This window comes from Psammomys obesus, unplaced genomic scaffold (assembly GCF_907164565.1).
Source record: "Psammomys obesus unplaced genomic scaffold, mPsaObe1.curated_primary_1811, whole genome shotgun sequence".
In the NCBI taxonomy this organism is placed as follows: Eukaryota; Metazoa; Chordata; class Mammalia; order Rodentia; family Muridae; genus Psammomys; species Psammomys obesus.
The window spans coordinates 6,267,560-6,286,905 of NW_026596120.1; the positions used below are offsets into that span (position 1 = coordinate 6,267,560).

Consider the following 19,346-nt stretch of genomic DNA (forward strand, 5'->3'; position numbering starts at 1 on the left):
TATGTATTTTTTTTACAATTATCATTATTATTATTATTATTATTATTTGTGTGTATGCCTCTGCCTCTTTGGGCATCTGTATAATGTGTGCTGGCATGGGGCCATAGCACTCATGTGGATGCCAGAGGGTCAGCTTCATGACATAGGTCCTCTGTCCACCTTTTATGTGAGTTCTGGGGACAGAGCTCTTCACCCAGCTTATTATTATCACCTTTCACTCATCTGCAATGAGTGCTAACACACTGGTTTTGTTTATTTATTTATCTTATTTTTAGATTTAAAGTTTTCTAACCTGTGTGTATGGGTTCTTTTGCCTGCGTGTATGTCTGTGGACCATGTGTGTGCAGTGCCTTTGAGGACCTGAAGTGTGGGTGTTAGATCCCCTGGAACTGGAAGATGGATGTGAGCTGCCATGTGGGTGCTGGGAATTGACTCCAGGTCCACTGTGGATGAGCAGCCAGTGCTCTTAACTGCTGAGCCATCTCTCCAGTCCCAGTTGGTTTCTTTGTTTAGGACAGGGTCTTCTTATGGATCCCTGGCTGTCCTGTAACTCCATCTGTAGACCAGGTTGGCCTTGAGCTCAGTCTGCTTCTGTCTCTATAGTGCTGGGATTGAAATTTGTGTCTTTCTGATGGCTAAGGAAGCTTAATATTTTTGTATGCATATTTGCCATTTATATATTTCTCTTGGGAACTGCTTGTTTGACTGTTTTGATTGGTATTTGTTTGTTTGTGTTTATTTATTTTAATTTATTCTTAATTTTTTGTTTTCCTCATTTTAAAATTCTGTTGTTGATTTGCTTGTTGAGCTTTATATATTCTGGACCTAAGTCTTGTGCTGGATATTAATATGTAGCTGTTTTCTATTAGTGTATGCTTTGTAATTGAATTCTTTTCTCTTTCTCCCCTTTCCCCTCTTTCTCCCTCCCCTCCTTTCCCTGCTCCTCATTCTCTTGCCTTTCCTTCCTTTTTTCCCTCCCTCCCCTTCCCTTCCTTCGGACCCTTTAGGCTCCCTCCCCTCCTTCTTCTTTCCTCCCCTTTTCCTCTCCTCTTTTCCTTTCCCTCTCTCCCCTGACTTATGACACAGAGTGGCCTTGAGCTGTCTATGCCTTTGGGGCTCTTAAGCTCCTGAGCTTCCTGCTTCTGCCTCCCAATTACTAGGATTACAAGGCAAGTGCTACTAACATGCCAGGAACATTCATTTTCTTAATAGCCCACATGCCTATTAATTAAATAAATAATTACATTAATCACTACTTTATTTGGTTTTTTTAAAGGAAAGATCTCCCTGTGTACCCCAGGCTGGTTTACAAGTCATGATTCTTTGCATCTGCCTCCCAAGTGCTGAGATCACAAGTGTGTGCCACTATGCTTGGCTAATAGTTCTGTTCCCTAAATTCTGCTTGTGCTGTTTCACGTATGTCCTTGTGTAGAGTCAGGGAACGGGGCAGCCTATATGATTCTCCCGTCTTTGGTTAGCCCTTCAGCTACACATCCCCGACCAGCGCAGCTTCTCCGTGGACCCAGCAGCAGCTGAGCCACAGCCTCCTGCGCCATCTTTCCTTGCTCCTCTCCCCGACTGTCTTTTTCTTTTTAATATTTTTTAAATTTTACTTTTGTTGTTAATTTTAAGACAAGGTTTTGCTGTATGACCTGGGCTAGCCTGAAACTCACAGTATAGCTCAGGCTGTTCTTGAATGTATCTCTCGCTGCTTCAGCTTCTGGAGTGCCGGCATTATAGCTGTGCGCTGCCATGCTTTCCCCGTCCTTTTCTTTTCAGAAGGATTTAAAATTTTTTTTTCCCATTTTTCAAGACAGGGTTTCTCTGTGTAGCCTTGGGTGCCTTGGAACTCACTGTGTAGACCAGGCTGGCTTCAGAGTCATAGAGATCTGCCGGTCTCTGCCTCCCCGACGCTGGGATTAAAGGTGTGCACACCACCGCTCCGGATGGTTATTTTTAAAGGAATCTCTTGTGCTATTATGAAACACCTTCATTGTAGAAGTCTTGAAAAGTAGATGTAAGGCTGCAATAAATAAGTGTAACCCTCTGCAAATGCCTGAACACTGCTGTATTGGTGTTGGTGGTAGCTCTTCTTATTTCACCCATGAATTTTCTTTTTAGCATTTGGGGGTGGGGTGGAGAGCAAACTCATGGTTTTGTGTTTTGTTTTGTTGGTTTTTTTTTTTTTTTTTTTTTTTTACATAACCAGTGTTGAGTTATACCCAGCTCTGTTTTTGAACAAAGTTAATGAAGTGTGGTTATGTTGATTATTTTAACCCGCAGTCTTAAGATGCAGATGTTATTAGCTTGGTCTAATGGCATTTTCACTCAATCTTCTGTTTCCATGAATAGGTAGAAAATATTTACCCCCAACCTGGCTGGGTTGAAATCGACCCTGATTCTCTCTGGGCTCAGTTTGTTGCTGTAATAAAAGACGCTGTCAAAGGTAATGGGATTTACAGAGACGGTAGTCCACAGTGGGCTTTTTCCTGAGGAGTTTTCCTCAGATTTGGGAGAGTTTTGTAGATTTCTAAATTTATTGTGTGTGTATATATATATATATATATATATATATACACACACACACACACACACAAAACGTATATATATTTACATAATATATGGTCTTGTCTATTTTTATATATCATACATAATTTGTCACATAAACATACATATATTAATAATCATAGCTATACAAACATTTTATATATCACAAATATATTTTATATATTATATACTTTTATATATCATATATCATTAGTCTGCTAGACTCATAGTTAGGGTTGTTAGTAATTGCATTGAACATTCTGACCAAAAGCAACTTGGGAAGGAAGAGTTATTTCATCTTATAGCTTAGAAATCGGTCCCAGCATTGCTCAGAGAAGGCGGGGCAGGAACTGAGGCAGGAACTGAAACAGCCTTGGAGAAGTACTGCTAACTGGCTTGCTTCCACTGTCTTGTTCATCTAGAGGGTACTCTTTTTGAGACTGATAGTTACATTTAAAAACGAAATCTTTTTTTACAAATTTATTTATTTTTTCTTTTATTTGTATACCCATACCTTCGTGTATGTCAGCCTGCCATGGCTGTGCCTGGTGCTTTCGGAGGCCAGAAGAAGACAGACAGCACATTTTGTGGAACTGGAGTGACAGACTCCAGTTGTAAGCCTTCATGTGGGTGCCGGGAATTGAACCTGGGTCCCCTGCAAGAGCAGCTGTGCTCTTAAGCACTGGGCCATCCATCTCTCCAGCCCATTTTTATTGACCCCTTTCAAAAGCACAGGTCAGTTTAGTAGACTGTTCTTCATTTTGGGTTGTCTGATTCTTCCTGGTTAGATTCAGATTAAGCACTTTTGGAATAAATACTATATAGGAAATGATATACTTTTCTCAGTACCCACATGAATTGATTCTGAGAGAATATTACAAGCTGAACGTGGTGACACTGACACGCCATGTAATCCCAACACTCAGGAAGGCTAAAACAAGGATGGAGGCCAGCTTACACTACATAATGAAACCCAGTGGCAGAGAGGAAAGAACGTAATGAAAACACACCTTCCTAATTCAGGAGGCAGAGGCGGGTGGATCTCTGTGGCTTCAAGGCCACCCTGGTCTGCACCGTGTGCTCCAGGCCAGCCAGGGCCACACAGTGAGGTCCAGTCTCAAAAGAAAACAGAAACCACAGTTCTGTAGTTTAGGAAATTTGGTTCAAAATTTAGTCTTTTGCTATAGCTTAGTGGTATGCAAGGTTTGCCTGGCATACTTGAGGCCCTGGGTTCTATTCTTAGCACTACAAAGGAAGAACAAAATCTTAGGGCTAGTGAGAAGGGTCCTTAGCTAAAAGCATTTGCCACAGGCAAGCCTGGTGACCTGAGTTTGATCCCGGGAACCCACGTGTAGGTTGAAGGAGGGAACTGTGTGTTTATGTGTTTCCACCTCCCAGTCATATAATCTCTGTCTCTGTCTGTCTGTGTTTTTTTATCATTTTAATTTTTTTAGATAATTGATTTATTTTTATTTTACATGCATTGGTGTTTTGCCTGTATGTCTGTATGGGGAGTTAGAGCCCCTATAACTGGAGTTTCAGACAGTTGTGAGCTGCCATATGGGTGGCTGGGAATTGAACCCAGGTTCTCTGGAAGAGCAGCCAGTGCTCTTAACCACTGAGCCATCTCTCTAGCCCCGCATTTTAAGGATTTTTTTTTTTTTTTTTTTGAGACAGGGAAGGGCCTTTTCTGTGTAGCCCTGGCTTCCTGGAACGCTTTCTGTAGAGCAGGCTGGCCTTGAACTCACTCACGGAGATCAGGCTTCTTCTGCTGGGATTAAAGGCACGCACCACCGCTGCCTGTTCCATTTTTAAGTTTTAAAAGGGCAGTTTATGTTATTATTAGGGTACCTTTTTTTCCTTTTAAATAGAAGTAATGCAAAATTTACCTTAGTGATATTTTCCTTATTAAACATTGTTGTCAGAGAGATTCCATACCGTATTGTTACACAGTTAATGTCACCGGCTTTTAAACACGTCTTCTCTGTCTTTACCTTTAGCGGCAGGAGTGCAGATGAACCAAATTGTTGGTCTCGGCATATCAACGCAGAGAGCCACTTTTATCACGTGGGACAAGTAAGTGCTTTGTGTGGCCTGCACCGCTTCAGGGGGTTGGCTCCTTGGGGAAACTGTCTGGGAAGTTCTCGGTTTGTGAGTGAAGGACAGTTGGGTTTGGCTAAGAGGGATTAAAACAGGCTTCCTTTTGGCTCATCTACTTTGCCTGTCATCTGAGCTTAACTAACTGAAAATAATGAGGAAGAAACCTGGCATGGCGCCCACTTCAGTGAAGTGGAAACCACAGAACAGGAAGAAGGCAGCAGAGTGAGCCTACCTCTCGGGAAGATGAGGCAGGAGGATTGCTTGAGCTGAGACTGAGGGCAGCCTGGGCAATACAGTGAGTCCCCAACTTCAAAAGAAAACTTGAAATAACAACAAGGAGATGGCTATTTTCGTAAAAGTTCTCTACTGTCTTTTCGGAACACAAAGGTCTGAGGAACTTGCATGGTTCTTGAGAGAGTCGGGGTCCTAACAGGTGTGAGAAACACAGCACTAATGCCGCGTGTATTTCTTAGACTTGCTCATTCGTGAGCCTCTGTGCAGCATCTGAGGAGTATATGGTCTGGACACAGTGGCAGCACCGTCATAGGTGCCAGAGGATGAGCAGTGCCTTTGCTGCTCTGTCATTTTCTGGACAGCAAGCCAGGAGAGAAACAGAAGCTTAGAAATTATTAGGTTGTTCAAGATCACTCAGTGGCTAGAGCCAGGATTTTAAACTGTCTTTTGGCTTTGATTTTGTTTGTTGCTTTTTTTTTTTTTTTTTTTTTTTTTTCAGTGCTGAGGGTTGAACTGGGACCTCAGTAGGCTAGGCCAGTGCTCTTCCATTGAGCAGCATCTTTAGCCCCAAATAATTTTTGTTGTTGTTGTTTTGTTGTTTTGAACTTTGAAGCCTGTTATTTTTAGTCACTGCCATCTTGCCTTCAACAGTACTTGATGTTGCTGGAGATGTCCCTATTGGTCACAGTTGGCGATGAGGTCATTGGTCCCCTGGCTTGTCTGGCAGCTGTGTTATCCACGGGCAGGAAGGACAGATGTTAAGCAATAGTTTTTCTGTGACAGTAGGACAACACTTTAATTTTAGAAAAAGCAGATCAGGCTCTGAGACAGTTCAGGTACCAAACTGGTATACAGTCAAACAATTTATCATGAGGTTTTTTTTTTTTTTTTTTATCCTTTGTGTGTGTGTGTGTCTTGAAATGTTTACATTTTATGAATTTTGGGAAAAAGTTTTGCCAGCAGAGTCTGAAATATGGACAGGTTTTGCAGAAATGTGTACGGCCCCTTCCTTGTCCTCGATGAGGAAATAATGGAGTACTATTCTGCTGACTGGGCTAGTGAGCCGCTGTGGTGCTTCATGCCCACCGGGCAGTAGTGAGCCATGGTGTATCATGATGGCAACATCCACCTATTCCCCGTAAATGCCAAAGCCAGCACTAGAGTAGAAAGGTCAGCGTGAGCAGGAAGTACGTCTTGTTCCACTGAGAGAAAGGCAGACTGGAGCCAGCGCCTCCCCCACTGTGTGTGTGTGTGTGTGTGTGTGTGTGTGTGTGTGTGTGTGTTCACAAATGCATGTGTGAGCACACGTGCATACATCTGTAGAGGCCAAAGGTCAACACTGGACATCTTCTGTTGGTCTCTACTTTAGTATTGAGTCAGGGTTTTTCACTGAACTTGGAGCTGACAATTGGACAGACTGCCTGGCCAGTAAGAACCAGTGGGACCTCCCGTCCCCTCCCCTCCATCTCTGAGATGACAAGAACACTCTGCATGTGGCTTTTTACCCTGCTGGCCATCTCCCAGGCTGTGGCTTTGTTTGGAAAAGCTTTCCTTAACTATCCCAAACTGCCCTCAGATTTGTGGTAATCCTCTTGCTGCATCTTCTAGGCCAAGGTTACAGCTGTGAGCCATCATGTTGGCTTTCTTCATGGCTATAGAAACTGAGTTTCCTTATGGTATTAATATCATGTTTTCTCCTTGAGTTCCTCTCGTACTCCCACAAAGACAGGAAGCTCAGTGCTAATGTTTTTCAGTCCTCAGTTTTGTTGTATTTTTTTCATATTTTTTTGACCTAAACATCTTTTTTTTCTTTTTTTATGTTTAGTCCACAGTGTACTTAGCTTGCTTTCTGTAAATGATTATAAGTGGTATTTCCTCTATTCTGCTGCTTTTGAAAGCCTGCCACCTGTTTGTTTCTTCGGTTGCCGAGCCTCTCAGGGAGATTTTGCCAGCCAACCCCAGTTCAGGGTGTGTGCCAGTCAGCAGTGTAAATGTGAGTCACAAGCTGGGATTACTCAGTAACTGTTGAGGTTTTCAGGCAGTAACTCCTGTGCTGCTTGAGGAACTGAATACAAAGGTGCCACTGACACCAGCCCTCAGCAGCTTTATATTCTCCATCACCGAGGGTATAAAGTACTCAGTTCCTAGCCGAGTGGAACTTTTACTTTAGGATTTGCTGTTTGTGTTAGTGGTTATACTAATTGTCTGTGACACCAGCTACGCTGCAGCCACGGAAGGGTATAAAGCATTACCAGGATTGAAGGCAGCTCGTTCATGACGCTGTCGTTCATGTTCCTCTCTGTTTTCTCCTTTTATAGAGCTGAAAGTAACCTAGTTCTCTGCTAGATGAATATTGGAGTATATGCTGCCACCTGAGATCCACTTCTAGGTTCTTTTGTATTGTGTTTGGAGTTAACCCCATTTTCACCTTGTGATTTTTCTCCTCTTCAGCCATGCTAGCCTTTCAGCTCTGCTATGCTTCGCCTACCTTAGGACCTTTGAACACAGCCACTCCGTCAGAGCACTTACCTCCTAGTTGGGGCTGTGGTTCCTTGGAGCCAATTCATTGTTATTTCTCAATGAAGCCTCTCTTTCCTCCCTAAACCCCTGCCCAGGCAGGCTGTCCCTAACTTACACTCGGGCTCCTGTATTTCTTTTTCTTGGCGATTGTTCCTGGATAAAACAGTTATTTCTTTGAGTGCCACAGTAAACGTATTTTCACCAGGGCAACAATGCCTGTGTTCTGTTCACTGTTCTGTCTCCCGCTTCTGGAACAAATTCCTTCATAGATGCTTACTGAAACCCATGAAGGCATGAAGGGGAATGGGCTGCTCAGGTTGAATGATAGACTGGTAGTGTTAGGACTGAAGATGCTTAATTGACAGAGAAAAAAACCTGCTGGATAGAAGAGGCCAGGGCTAGAGTGTGCATGCAGCTCAGGTTCAACCCCAGCTCTGTTTAAAAAAAAAAGGAAAAATATTACTATATACTAGCAGGTGACTTGCAAGGACTTGAAAAGGGCTTTTTTTGTTTTTTTTAAACTTCTTAGCTCTGCAATGTTATTGTAGTATCGACCCAGGGTTTGATGGTTTTTGCTTTGCTTTGTCTTGTTCTTTTGAAGAGAAAGGTGTAGTCCAAGAGGGCCTTGAGCTCATCTTCTTGCCTATTCGATGCACCTACTTGTGTTCGCCAACATGACTGGGAGATTAATTAATTAACTGAATAATTAGTTAATTAGAGGTAAGGTCTCATTCCGTTTTCAAGGTGCATCAGGCTGGCATTGCATTCATTGTAACCTTTCCTTTTAAGCCTTCTAAATGCTGTGATTATGAACATGTGCCACCATGACTGGCTTTGATTTTTCTATTTTCTTTGTTTTAAACATTTTTTTATGATTATTATTAGGAGCTGAAGAGATGGCTCAGAGGTTAAGAGCACTGGCTGTTCTTCCAGAGCACCTGTGTTGATTCTCAGCACCTGCATGATGGCTAATCACCATCTGTAACTCCAGCTCTAGGGGATGGCTAACCTCCTCTGGCCTATGTGGGCTGCTTACCCATGCGGTATGCAGATATGTGCAGACAAAGCACTCACACACACAGATAAAGTGAAATACTATTGTATGTGTCTATGTGTGCCTTAGTCAGGGTTTCCATGGCTGTGAAGAGACGCCGTGACCAAGGCAACTCTTACAAAGGCGAACATGTAATTGCTGCTGGCCTTCAGTTTCAGAGGTTAGTCCACTATCATCATGGCGAAGCATGGCAGCATGAAGGCAGACACGGTGCTGGAGGGATTCTACATCTGGATCCAGAAGCAGCCAGGAGGAGACTGGCTCTCCACACTGGGCAGAGCTTGGGTATAGGAGGCCTCAAAGCCCGCCCCCACAGTGACACACTTCCTCCAACAAGGCCTCACCTTTAACAGTGCCGCTCCGAATGGTCCAGCCATCCAAACACATGACTCTATGGGGGCCATTCCTAGGGAGACCACCACAGCGTGTGGTATGTGTGCGAGTGTGGCCACGTGTCACCACGTGTCAATAGAGGCACTTTTGCCAGTTGTTCCTTTCCTTGCACTGTGCGCTCTTGACATTGAACTCAGGTTATAAGGCTTGGAGTCAAGTGCTTGTACCTGCTGAGCCATCTCACTGGCCCTGGATTTTTCTCTATTGGGTAGATACATCTTGGTAAGTTCTGAAATTGAGAGTTTGTGGAGAGGTGGAGGAGATACTGTAGATCTGCTGTGAGTCAGACGTTTGTGTATGATTTACATACGATGATATGTGTATCTGGTGAGCACATCGGCTTTTTTTGTTTGTTTGTTTCACTATTTTTGCTTTTCTTTAAAAAGTATTTATTTTTATTTTCTGTGCAGTGGTGTTCTGCCTACATGTATGTCTGTTTGAAGATGTCAGATCTACTAGAACTGAAGTTACAAACAGTTGTGAGCTGCCACGTGGGTGGTGGGAATTGAACCCAGGTCCTCTGAAAGAGCAGCCACCAGTGCCATCTTTCTAGCCCCCCTCCTTTTTTTGTTTTGTTGTTTTGTTTTTTTGTTTTCTTGTTTGTTTTTTGACAGAGTCTTACTATGTAGCTGTGGTTGACCTGGAGCTCACTATTGTAGACCAGGCTGGGCTGGAACTCAGAGAAATTTGCCTGCCTCTGCCTCTGTAATGCTGGGATTATAGCGTATGTCACCATGCCAGCCCACTGGCTTTTTATAGAGCATGTCTCAAAGACCTTGTCAGTAATTTTGTTGTTGCAAGTATACATGTTATATTGTTTCAAAAGGACAGTTGTTGATTATTAAAGTTTACTATTGATTTATCTTTTAGTTAAACAGTGGTTATTCCTAAAATGGCAAACAGCTGTATACCCAAACCACCACTCAGAGACTAGGATTTATTTAATTAACCTAGAGCACAATGCTGGGCAATAGTTACTCCATCCTAATCCTCCAAGCCTGCAGTTTCCTCCTCTTCGAATTTCCCACATTATACTTGCTTTTAGTTATATGTTAGGTCTCTCCTCCTGATTCCAAGTCCCCTCCTGCTGATCTCTCCTCTCCAACCCTCTCACTCGCTTCCTTCTCCAATCCAGACCAGGATGTCCCACCGTATTCTCTCCAATGCTCAGCATTAGCTGGTTGTTTTATTGACAATACAGAGAAATGGTAGCATGTTTACACAAACTTGAGACAGGTGACGTTTAGAATAAAGAATACAATGCAATGTTCGGATTGAAACCAGATAGAGGTAGAGAAATCAGTATTTGAATGAACAAGGGTAAATTGCATACATTCCACAAGAACATTATACCAACAGACAGTCTTTTGGGGTATAGTTATTTTATCTGATACTGTATGTTACATAATATGTTTAGATTATTTTTCACCCTGAGGGGATGATATGCAACAAGGTCTCATTCTGTATCTCAGGCTGGCCTGAAACTCACAGCATTTCTCCTGCATGAGCCTCTTAAGTGCTGAATAAGCCATGATCCAGCTAATGTCACATAATTGTTGTGTTAAGTATTCGATTTAGAAGAACCAAAGAGAATGCAATAGAAAGTTCCATTTAATTAATTGTATTTTGAAATTACAGTGCGCCTTCTTTATTTGTTTTCTCTTTGGGCGGATTTTTTTTTTCAGTGCTAAGACTGAACCTAGCTTCACACATTCTCAGTGTCCTGCCAATATCTCCAGCCCTCTGTGGCAGACCTTTAGCGTAGTATTTGATTTACACTTTACTATTTCCATCTTTCATAGGAAAACAGGACATCATTTTCACAATTTCATTAGTTGGCAAGACCTAAGGGCAGCTGAACTTGTAAAGTCCTGGAATAATTCTCTTATAATAAAGGTAATATTCTTAATCAAATGCTTTTGTTTTTCTATAAGTGTCTCTTAACTTCAGACTTAATTGTATAGGCCCCTACCTTTTAATGTTTTAGGTCACTGAGACTAAAAGAGGCAACCATACACTCCCCAAACAGTGAAATGTAAGACCAGCTCCCAAAAGCCCCTCAGGAAGGCTGGAGGGGGGTTGGGTAGATTTGTGTCCCACAAGCTCAAGACAATTCATGTTTCTCCCTGGAGAAAGGAAAAAGATAATAGACTACATGGCTTGAAATGACCAGGCTGACCTTGAACTTGTAGTCCTACCTGTCTCCCACGTGCCGAGTTGAAGTGTGTGCTACTACACCTGACTCCATGTTGTGTTTTCATTTGTTCTTAAAGAATTTTTTAAGATTTATTTGTTTCTGTTTTACGTGTATGAGTGTTTTGTCTGCATGTATGTGTGTATACTGCCTATGTGCTCAGTGCCCACAGATGTCAGAAGAGAGCATTGCATCCTCTATGGAGCTATGGAAGGTTCTAGGCCACCGTGGGGGTGGTGGAGCCAAACCCAGGTTCTCGGCAAGAGCCATCTCTCCAACCTCTGTGTTTTGTTTTATAAGAAACTAAGTTGAACATGGTAGCACACCTCATTGATCTGGGAGGCAGAAAAAGGTGGACCTCTGTGAGTTTAAAGCCATCCGGGACTACATAATAAGACCCTGTCTTGGTAAAGGTCGATGGTGGGAGGAGAAAGGAGAAGAAAATCAAGTACTATTAAATCCCTTGTTTTTAAACCAGCTCCTGCATGGTACCTGCCGAGTCCTTCACTTTTTCAGTAGAAGTAAGCTAATGTTAACGATCAGCCGCTTCAGGTTCACCACCCAGCATGTTACCTTAAGACTGCTCTGGATTCTACAGAACCTGTCTGAGGTAAGAGAAGACTATGTGTGTGGGGAAGGGATCGTGGCTCCTTAAATCTTCCACAGTGTTCTCTGTAGGGGTTGTGTTGTAGGTGTGCTAAATGGGATTGTGCACCCCACATTCAGTTGTTCTCTGTATATTTTAACTAGTTGTCCAGGGGGTTGGTTGGATTTAACTCCTGAGCATAGTGTAATATTCCTTTAGGTCATACTAGTGTATTTGTATATTTAAACTTAAAATATGCATGCTGTGCTTTTTTTTTTTCTTAACTAAAAATGAGGTAAAACTAAAAATTTCCAGTGAAGCACAGAGATGAAAGGAGGCACTCGCACCGAAATCCCGTTCACAGTCAGTTAAACCTTCTGGAATATATTCTAGAAGTGATCTATGTAGATGCATTTCTCCTAGTTGAGTTACAGCATATCTGTTGATCTATATATATTTTTTCCTGTGTTTGATACTCCAGTCGGTGTCAGTTGACTGAACAGTCTTCTGTTTTTCAGGTGAAAAGGGCAGTTGAAGAAGACAATTGCTGCTTTGGGACTGTTGACACCTGGCTGTTACACAAGCTCACAAAAGGTGAAGGTGACCTCACAGACCTGTTCCAGTTCATCAGAATAAGACCGAGGGGCCAGATTTCCCTAAAATGGAGTAGAAGTTACTTCCACATTTTTTTCTTTGGCACACTGGTTACTTCATTTTGCAGTAAACCTAGACATGTTGTCATTTTGTGGGGAGATGAAGATGGTTTAAAGATGCTGATGAGCAGGGTACTGTGGCACCCACCTGTAATCCCAGCACTCGGGGAAGGCAGAGGCCGGTGGATCTCTCTGTGAGTTAGAGACCAGGCCAGCAGATCTCTGTGAGTTAGAGACCAGCCTGGTCTACAAAGGGAGTTCAGGACAGCTAAGGCTACAAACAAACAAAAGACAAAAACAAAACAAAAAGCTGATGAAACTTCAAAGTCTAAGACCTGGGGAACAGCCTTACTTCCAAAGAGTGCCAAAAGCAGACTTCCGGATAAAATGGGGTCTAGAAGAAGCACCTCATGTGCGACAGTGCAAGAGTCTGAATAAGGAGAGATCGACTCCACTCCAAAGAGAGAAGGAACTTCAGGAACCTACAAAGGAAAGGAAGGGAAGCTCAAAGGGTGGAGACACCTGTGGGCGATGCAGAGGCTGAACACAGCTTGGGCCCCATGGCTCCCTGAGGGGTAAGGGAGCAGCAGCCATTTCCACAAGCACCATGTGCTCCCGTGCTCCCTTCACCGAATCATACTTGGCCTGAGCCTTCAAGAGCTGGCTGCCTAAGAAAATCCCCAGATGAAGCCGGAGGAGCTAGCCAGATTGCAACACAGAAACACAAGCACTGCGTTAAAGCAGCGTGACCTCCCTCAAAAGATCACAACTACTCAGCGACCAAACCTCATCAGAGACAGGGAGGGAGGGAGAATGGGAGGTGAAGATGTCAAGCTTATTGGTTAAAGTAATGATGGGTGATGTGAAAGAAGACCCAGGCAGGCACATTAATTAAATTCAAGGCCCGGGAAGGAAGGTCAGTGTTTTAAAAGACAACATCAGCCATCTGGAGGCCCACATGAAGGGAGAATTAGGTAAGAAAATTGATATTCTGAAAAAACAACAAATAGAAATGCTGGAAATGAAAAACTCAGTGAATCAAATAAAAGATACAGTGGAAAGTTTCCCCAACACACTTGACCAACTAAAAGAAGAAAAAATAAAAGGAACAGAGGGCAGAGTTTGTGAAATACTACATTCAGACACCAATAAGGTTAAAAACAAAAACAAACATGACCACAGCATTCAGAAAATCTGGGATGTTATCAGGAGTCCAAAGCTAAGCAGAGAGACAAATAAGCACTAAAAAGTATGACTTATTCGATGAAATTATAGCACACATTCTCCCAAATCAAGAGAAGAAATGGGTGTCCAATTGAAGGGGCATTTAAAATCCCAAATAGATAGCACCACAGAAGAATCATTTCATGGTATAGTCAAAATGCCAAAGCAAAGCAAAGAACATGCCAACAAAGCAAAGGAGAACATGCCAACTCACAAAAGCAGAAACATCAGAATTCCATCAAATCCCCTGCCAACAACCAACATGGAGTGATGTTCTCAGACCTGAAAGTAAATGACTGCCAGCCAAGCGAGACGCCCAGCAGAGCTGTCTTTTACAGTTGACAGCAGAAGCAAGGACATTTCAAGACAAGCCAGACTCAGGCAGTTCCTGACTTTTTTTTTTTTAAGTTTTTTTTTTTATTTTATTTTATTTTTTATTTTTATTAATTACATATACAGTGTTCTGTCTGCACGCCAGAAGAGGGCACCAGATCTCATTATTGATGGTTGTGAGCCACCATGTGGTTGCTGGGAATTGAACTCATGACCTCTGGAAGAGCAGCCAGTGCTCTTAACCGCTGAGCCATCTCTCCAGCCCCAGTTCCTGACTTTTAAGCCAGCGATGCAGAAGGCATGTCAAGGAAAAATGTCTCAATCATAAGGCTACAGGAAGGAATAAATTTTAAGAGAGGAATTGATTAACAGAGAACTAGGAAGGAATCCATCATGTCCGAAAGGCCATAATGCCAGTAGAGTAGAAAGAGCAAGAGTGTGACCAGCTAGATGACCAGGAACATTGTAGTACTCAGCGCCCGCTGGAGTCAGTTCTCTCCTTCCTCCACGTTGGGATGGGGGATGGGACTCAGGTTGTGAGGCATGGTGGCAGGGACCTTTACAGAGCTGTCTCCTCAGCCTGCAATGGCATCCTTTTTTATCTTGTATTTTAGATGTAATTATTTACTATTTATACAGTATTCTGCTTGCATGTGTGCCTACATGCCAGAAGAGGGCACCAGATCTTGTTATAGATGGTTATGAGCCACCATGTGGTTGCTGGGAATTGAACTCAGGTCCTTAGGAAGAGCAGACAGTATTTTAAACCTCTGAGCCATCTCTCCAGCCCCTGCAATGGCGTTCTTGGCAGAACTAGAAGAAAGCAATTCTAGCTGGATTTGGTGCTGCATTCTGTGGTCCCTGCACTTCTGAATCAGAGGCAGGTAGATCTATCTCTGTGAGATTAAGACCTGTCTGGTCTACATAGCAAGTTTGATCCTCACCAGAGCCACACAGCAAGACTCTGCCTCAAAACAAAATAGAAAGAACACAAATTGGCTGAGTACAGTGGCGCATGCCTTTGAGCCCATCACTCAGGAGGCAGGGACAGGCAGATTTCTGCGAGTTCAAGGCCAGCCTGGTTTATGTAGCAAGCTCCAGGACAGCCAGGACTACATAGAGAGACCCTGTCTCAAGAAACAAAACAGATTATTTGGGCCTGGAGGGATGGCTCAGTGGTTAGGAATACTTGATATTGCTCTTCCAGAGGACCTAAGTTTGATTCTTAGCACCTGTATCAGTTGATTCACAACTGTCTGTAACTCTAGCTTCAGAGATCTCATACCCTCTTCTGGCCTTCGTGGGCACCTGCGTACATGTGCACATACACAGATAAAAAATAAATCCTTTAAAATGGATTTTAATATAAAATATGAAACTAAAACACCTAGAATATAATGTGGGCAAAATGTATCAGAATATGCTATTGGCAAGGACTTTCTGGAAAGTACCCTGTTAACGCCAGAATAATTGGTGAATAGGATTGCTTGAAATTAAAAGTTTGTAAGCTGGGCATGGTGACACACACCTTTAATCCCAGCGCAGAGGCAGGAGGATTGCTGTATAGGCCAGCCTGGTCAGAAAAAGTGAGTCCAGGACAGCCAAGGCTACACAGAGAAACCCTATCTCTAAAAAACAAACAAAAAAAAAAAAGAGAGAGAGAGAGAGAGAAAGAAAAAAAAATTAAAAGCTTACGCACAGCAAAGGAAATAGTCATTTAAATGAAACAGCTTACAGAGTGGGGAAAATAATTTCTGTCAACTATATATCAAACAAGGGCTTAATATCTGAATAGCTAAAGAATGTAAGAATTAAACACAGAATCCCTCAAATCATCCTAAAGAAGAAATAGAAATGGTTAATAATTACTTTTTTAAAGTGTTCCATATCTTAGTCCTGTGGGAAATACAAATTGAGACTGCTTTGAATTCTGTCTCACTCAGACCAGAATGGCTATCATCAAGAAGGTAAATGAAGCCAAGTGTAGTGATTCGGGCTTTTAATCCCTGCATTTGGGAGGCAGATACAGGTGAATCTCTGTGAGTTTGAGGCCAGCCTTGTCTATATAGCAAGCTCCAGGACAGCCAAGGCAACAAAGAAAGACCCTATGTCTAAATAAAAAACAGAAACAAACAAAAAAGAAGAAAATGGCAGCAAATGCTAGTGAGGACGTAGGAAGAGGAGCCTTATCCAGTGCTGCTGCTGGGAATGTAAGCTTGCGTAGCCACGGTGGTAATCAGTATGGAGACTTCTCAGCAAGTAAAAAAAGAATTACTCTGTGACCTGGCTAGACCACTCAGGCCTGAAACTAGAAGACTCTGAGGATGCTGCAGTATCCATACAGCCAAGAAAAGAAACCAGCTGAGAAGTTCACCAGCTCATGAATCAATACAAGAAAAATATGGCACATATACAAAATGCAGTTCTATATAGCTGTGAACAATAAAAGGAATCGTGAAAGAGTCATTTGCAGAAAAATGTGTGGAACTAAAAATGATATTAAGTGAGAAGACCCAGACTTAGAAGAAAAGATAAAACGTTATCTCTCATATGTGGAACCTATACTTTGAGAGAGAAAAGAGAGAGAGTGTGTGTGTGTGTGTGTGTGTGTGTGTGTGTCTGTCTGTGTGTGTCTGGGTATATCTGGGTGTCTGGGTCTGGTCATTAAACCAGAGGATCATATGAGAAGGAAGAAATTTTAAGGGATGGGAACAGGAAAAGTTAGAGTGTGTATGGGACATAGGAGGAAAGACATATTTGAACAAAGTATAATAACATATGAAAATACCATACTAAAACACATTGCTTTGTGTGCTGACTTAAAAAAAAATAATAATTTTAAGGTACTGGAGAGATGGCCCAGCTGATAATTGCCAAAGACCCATGTGTTGGCTCAAAAACATTTCTAACTCCAGTTTTAGGGAATTCAATGCCCTCTTCTGACCACCAAGGGCACCAGGCACAGACATGCATGCAGGCGAAACACGGACACACATAAAGTAAATAAATCTTAACTTTATTTTCTTGTTTTATTTTTTGTTTTGAAACAGACTTTCTCTGTGTAGCATCCCTGGCTGTCCTGGACTCACTCTGCAGACCAGGCTGTTCTGGAACTCACAGAGATCCACCTGCCTCTGCCTCTACCTCCGTGAATGGTGGCGTGTGCCACCACGCCCGGCTATATATAAATCTAACTTTGGAATTTGAAAAATAAGCAAAATAGTGCTAACACTGTACTTGATGGGGGATGTCACTTAGCATCACAAAGCATTGAGACTGCTTCTGTAATGTTCAGGTAAGATGGTAAGATGGCTTAGCTGGTAAGGATGCCTACTGCCAAGCCTGATGACCCGAGTTTAGCCCCTAGAACCCACACGGTGGAGAAAGCTGACTCATGAAAGTTGTCGTCTGACTCCACATGCAGACAGGAAGTGGTGTGTCATTTGGGGGAGAAATGAGAAAAAAACAAAGGGCTGGCGAGGAGGCCCAGCAGGTAAAGGTACCTGCTACCAAACCTGAGGACCAGATCTGATTCCTGGCACCCACGTGGTGGAAAGAGCAGGCAGACTTTTTAAATTGACCTCTAGTCTGCATGAGTGCACTGTGATACATACATATACATGTATAATTGTAATTTTGAAAATTTTAAAAGTCCCCATCAGAGTAAAACACTAAAAAGGTTCATAAAGATTAGGTGGGTATTTTCCTGTAAACTTGAATGTTGCAAACATTCATTTTAGGGTGAACTAGAAGGTAAACAAAGGTCTAGATTATAAACCAGGGTTAGATGATTTATATTTCCTGATAATAAATATGTTACTGTGTAAATTTAGGTTCTTCATATGCCACAGATTATTCAAACGCCAGTACAACTGGATTTTTTAATCCATTTGAGGTAAAGACTTTTATCTTCTTTTTTTGCATCACCAGTTCTTTCTGTAATGTGGGCTAGGTTCTTCTTTATTTGGCTGTAATTGACAGCTCTTGCATATGTCTGTTGCATATAATGTGATGTTTTGGAATGTGGGTAGAGGTGTGAAGCACTCAGGTTTGCCTATCCTGACGCCATCTTTCTGTGTGCAGATGTGTTGGAGCAAGCTCTTAGCCACTATAGTTTCCATACCTATCTCCATCCTGCCGCCCGTGAAGGATACAAGGTAAACCTGAGCATCAGAAACAGAGCTGCACAATTGCCTTTGAATTCTTATTGCTTGGCTGGGGAAATATTTATTTATTTATTTAACATGCTTGACATGCTTTTGTATCCGTTCTGTAACTCTGTGGTCTACGTGAAAAGCAGTTTGTTAAATTTTAGAATGTGTCCAGAGTTACAATTAACTCTTTCGTCAATCTCATTTAAAGCCATAATTTTGGGACAGTGGATGAAGAGATATTCGGCGTGCCTATACCAGTTGTTGCCTTGGTAAGTAGAAGACATGGGAGTAGAAATGAAACTAATATGTTTGGATAGGTTGGGACTAGCTTTAAGAGGAAAAAAGGTTGTTAGTAAAATGAAACTAATGCCTGAGCCAGGTATGGTTTATGACATGAGTGCTTTAAGACTTCTAATTTTATTTATTATGCCTCTGTCACTCTTAGTAAGAGAGAAATTTGTGAAATCGGTTATCTTGACAGATGAATGAAACCTCTAAGGTGAAAAATGAAAATTAAAAAGCACAGCTTTTGAAATTACTTTGTACAGTCTTTCTACTGACATTTCTACAGTCACCTCACATTCATAAAAGTCATGAACTAGACTGCCGCCAGAAGTCCTGACCAGTAAGTTGCCTGCAAGGCTGGCCCAGAGAGACCCTTGAGCTATGCAGCTATTGTCTTTGGGGTTTATTTTTAACTTAAAGAAACGGCAAACCAGCAAATGAAATACGTACTCGTGAGAATCATATAAACGGGGGGTGGCTGTAATGAAGTAGGTGGTGGCAGAGCATGCAGCTGACACTTGAACTCCTTGGCAGGTTGGTGACCAGCAGTCGGCCATGTTTGGAGAGTGCTGCTTCCAGACAGGAGATGTGAAACTAACCATGGGAACCGGGACGTTTTTGGATATTAATACTGGAAACAGCCCTCAGCATACTAATGGAGGTAAATAACCAGGGTGTGTCTTGTTAATAAGATAAAATTATGCATACCTTTGTTGGTGATGCATACTGATAGACCTTATTGAAGGTGCTGAAATGAGCTAATGCAAGACAATTTAAAATGCAGGTTTATTGGGAATAGCTCTGGAAAGCTTTCAGGGGGAGGGGCAAAGAGAAGGGAGGAGAGAGATGGGGGAAGAGAGAGAAACATTTACACGTAAAGAGAAGGGACCAAAATGTCTGGGTTATGTAGTGAAAAGGGAGGGGAAGCCCCTGCCCTTAGGCTGGAAAGTTCAAGGTAGAGAGTGGGATATGTCAGCCTCATCCTGCAACAGGTAGGGACCAAGGGATGCTGGGAGAACCTGGAAGTCATGTTTGCCTTGGTTAAAAGGTACCCCAGCTGCTTGTCTGG

General features: G+C 42.4%; 1 protein-coding gene across 1 annotated transcript in view; it reads left to right on the top strand.

The window, feature by feature from the left end:
• Positions 1-19,346, top strand: part of Gk5 (glycerol kinase 5) — a 55,027-nt gene that overhangs the window by 6,481 nt on the left and 29,200 nt on the right. The window contains exons 2-10 of the mRNA XM_055629759.1: positions 2,353-2,446; positions 4,548-4,623; positions 10,651-10,744; positions 11,521-11,652; positions 12,147-12,222; positions 17,672-17,733; positions 17,922-17,995; positions 18,201-18,261; positions 18,812-18,938. Of these exons, the coding sequence (XP_055485734.1) occupies positions 2,353-2,446; positions 4,548-4,623; positions 10,651-10,744; positions 11,521-11,652; positions 12,147-12,222; positions 17,672-17,733; positions 17,922-17,995; positions 18,201-18,261; positions 18,812-18,938 (796 nt within the window). The remainder of the gene's footprint in view (positions 1-2,352; positions 2,447-4,547; positions 4,624-10,650; positions 10,745-11,520; positions 11,653-12,146; positions 12,223-17,671; positions 17,734-17,921; positions 17,996-18,200; positions 18,262-18,811; positions 18,939-19,346) is intronic.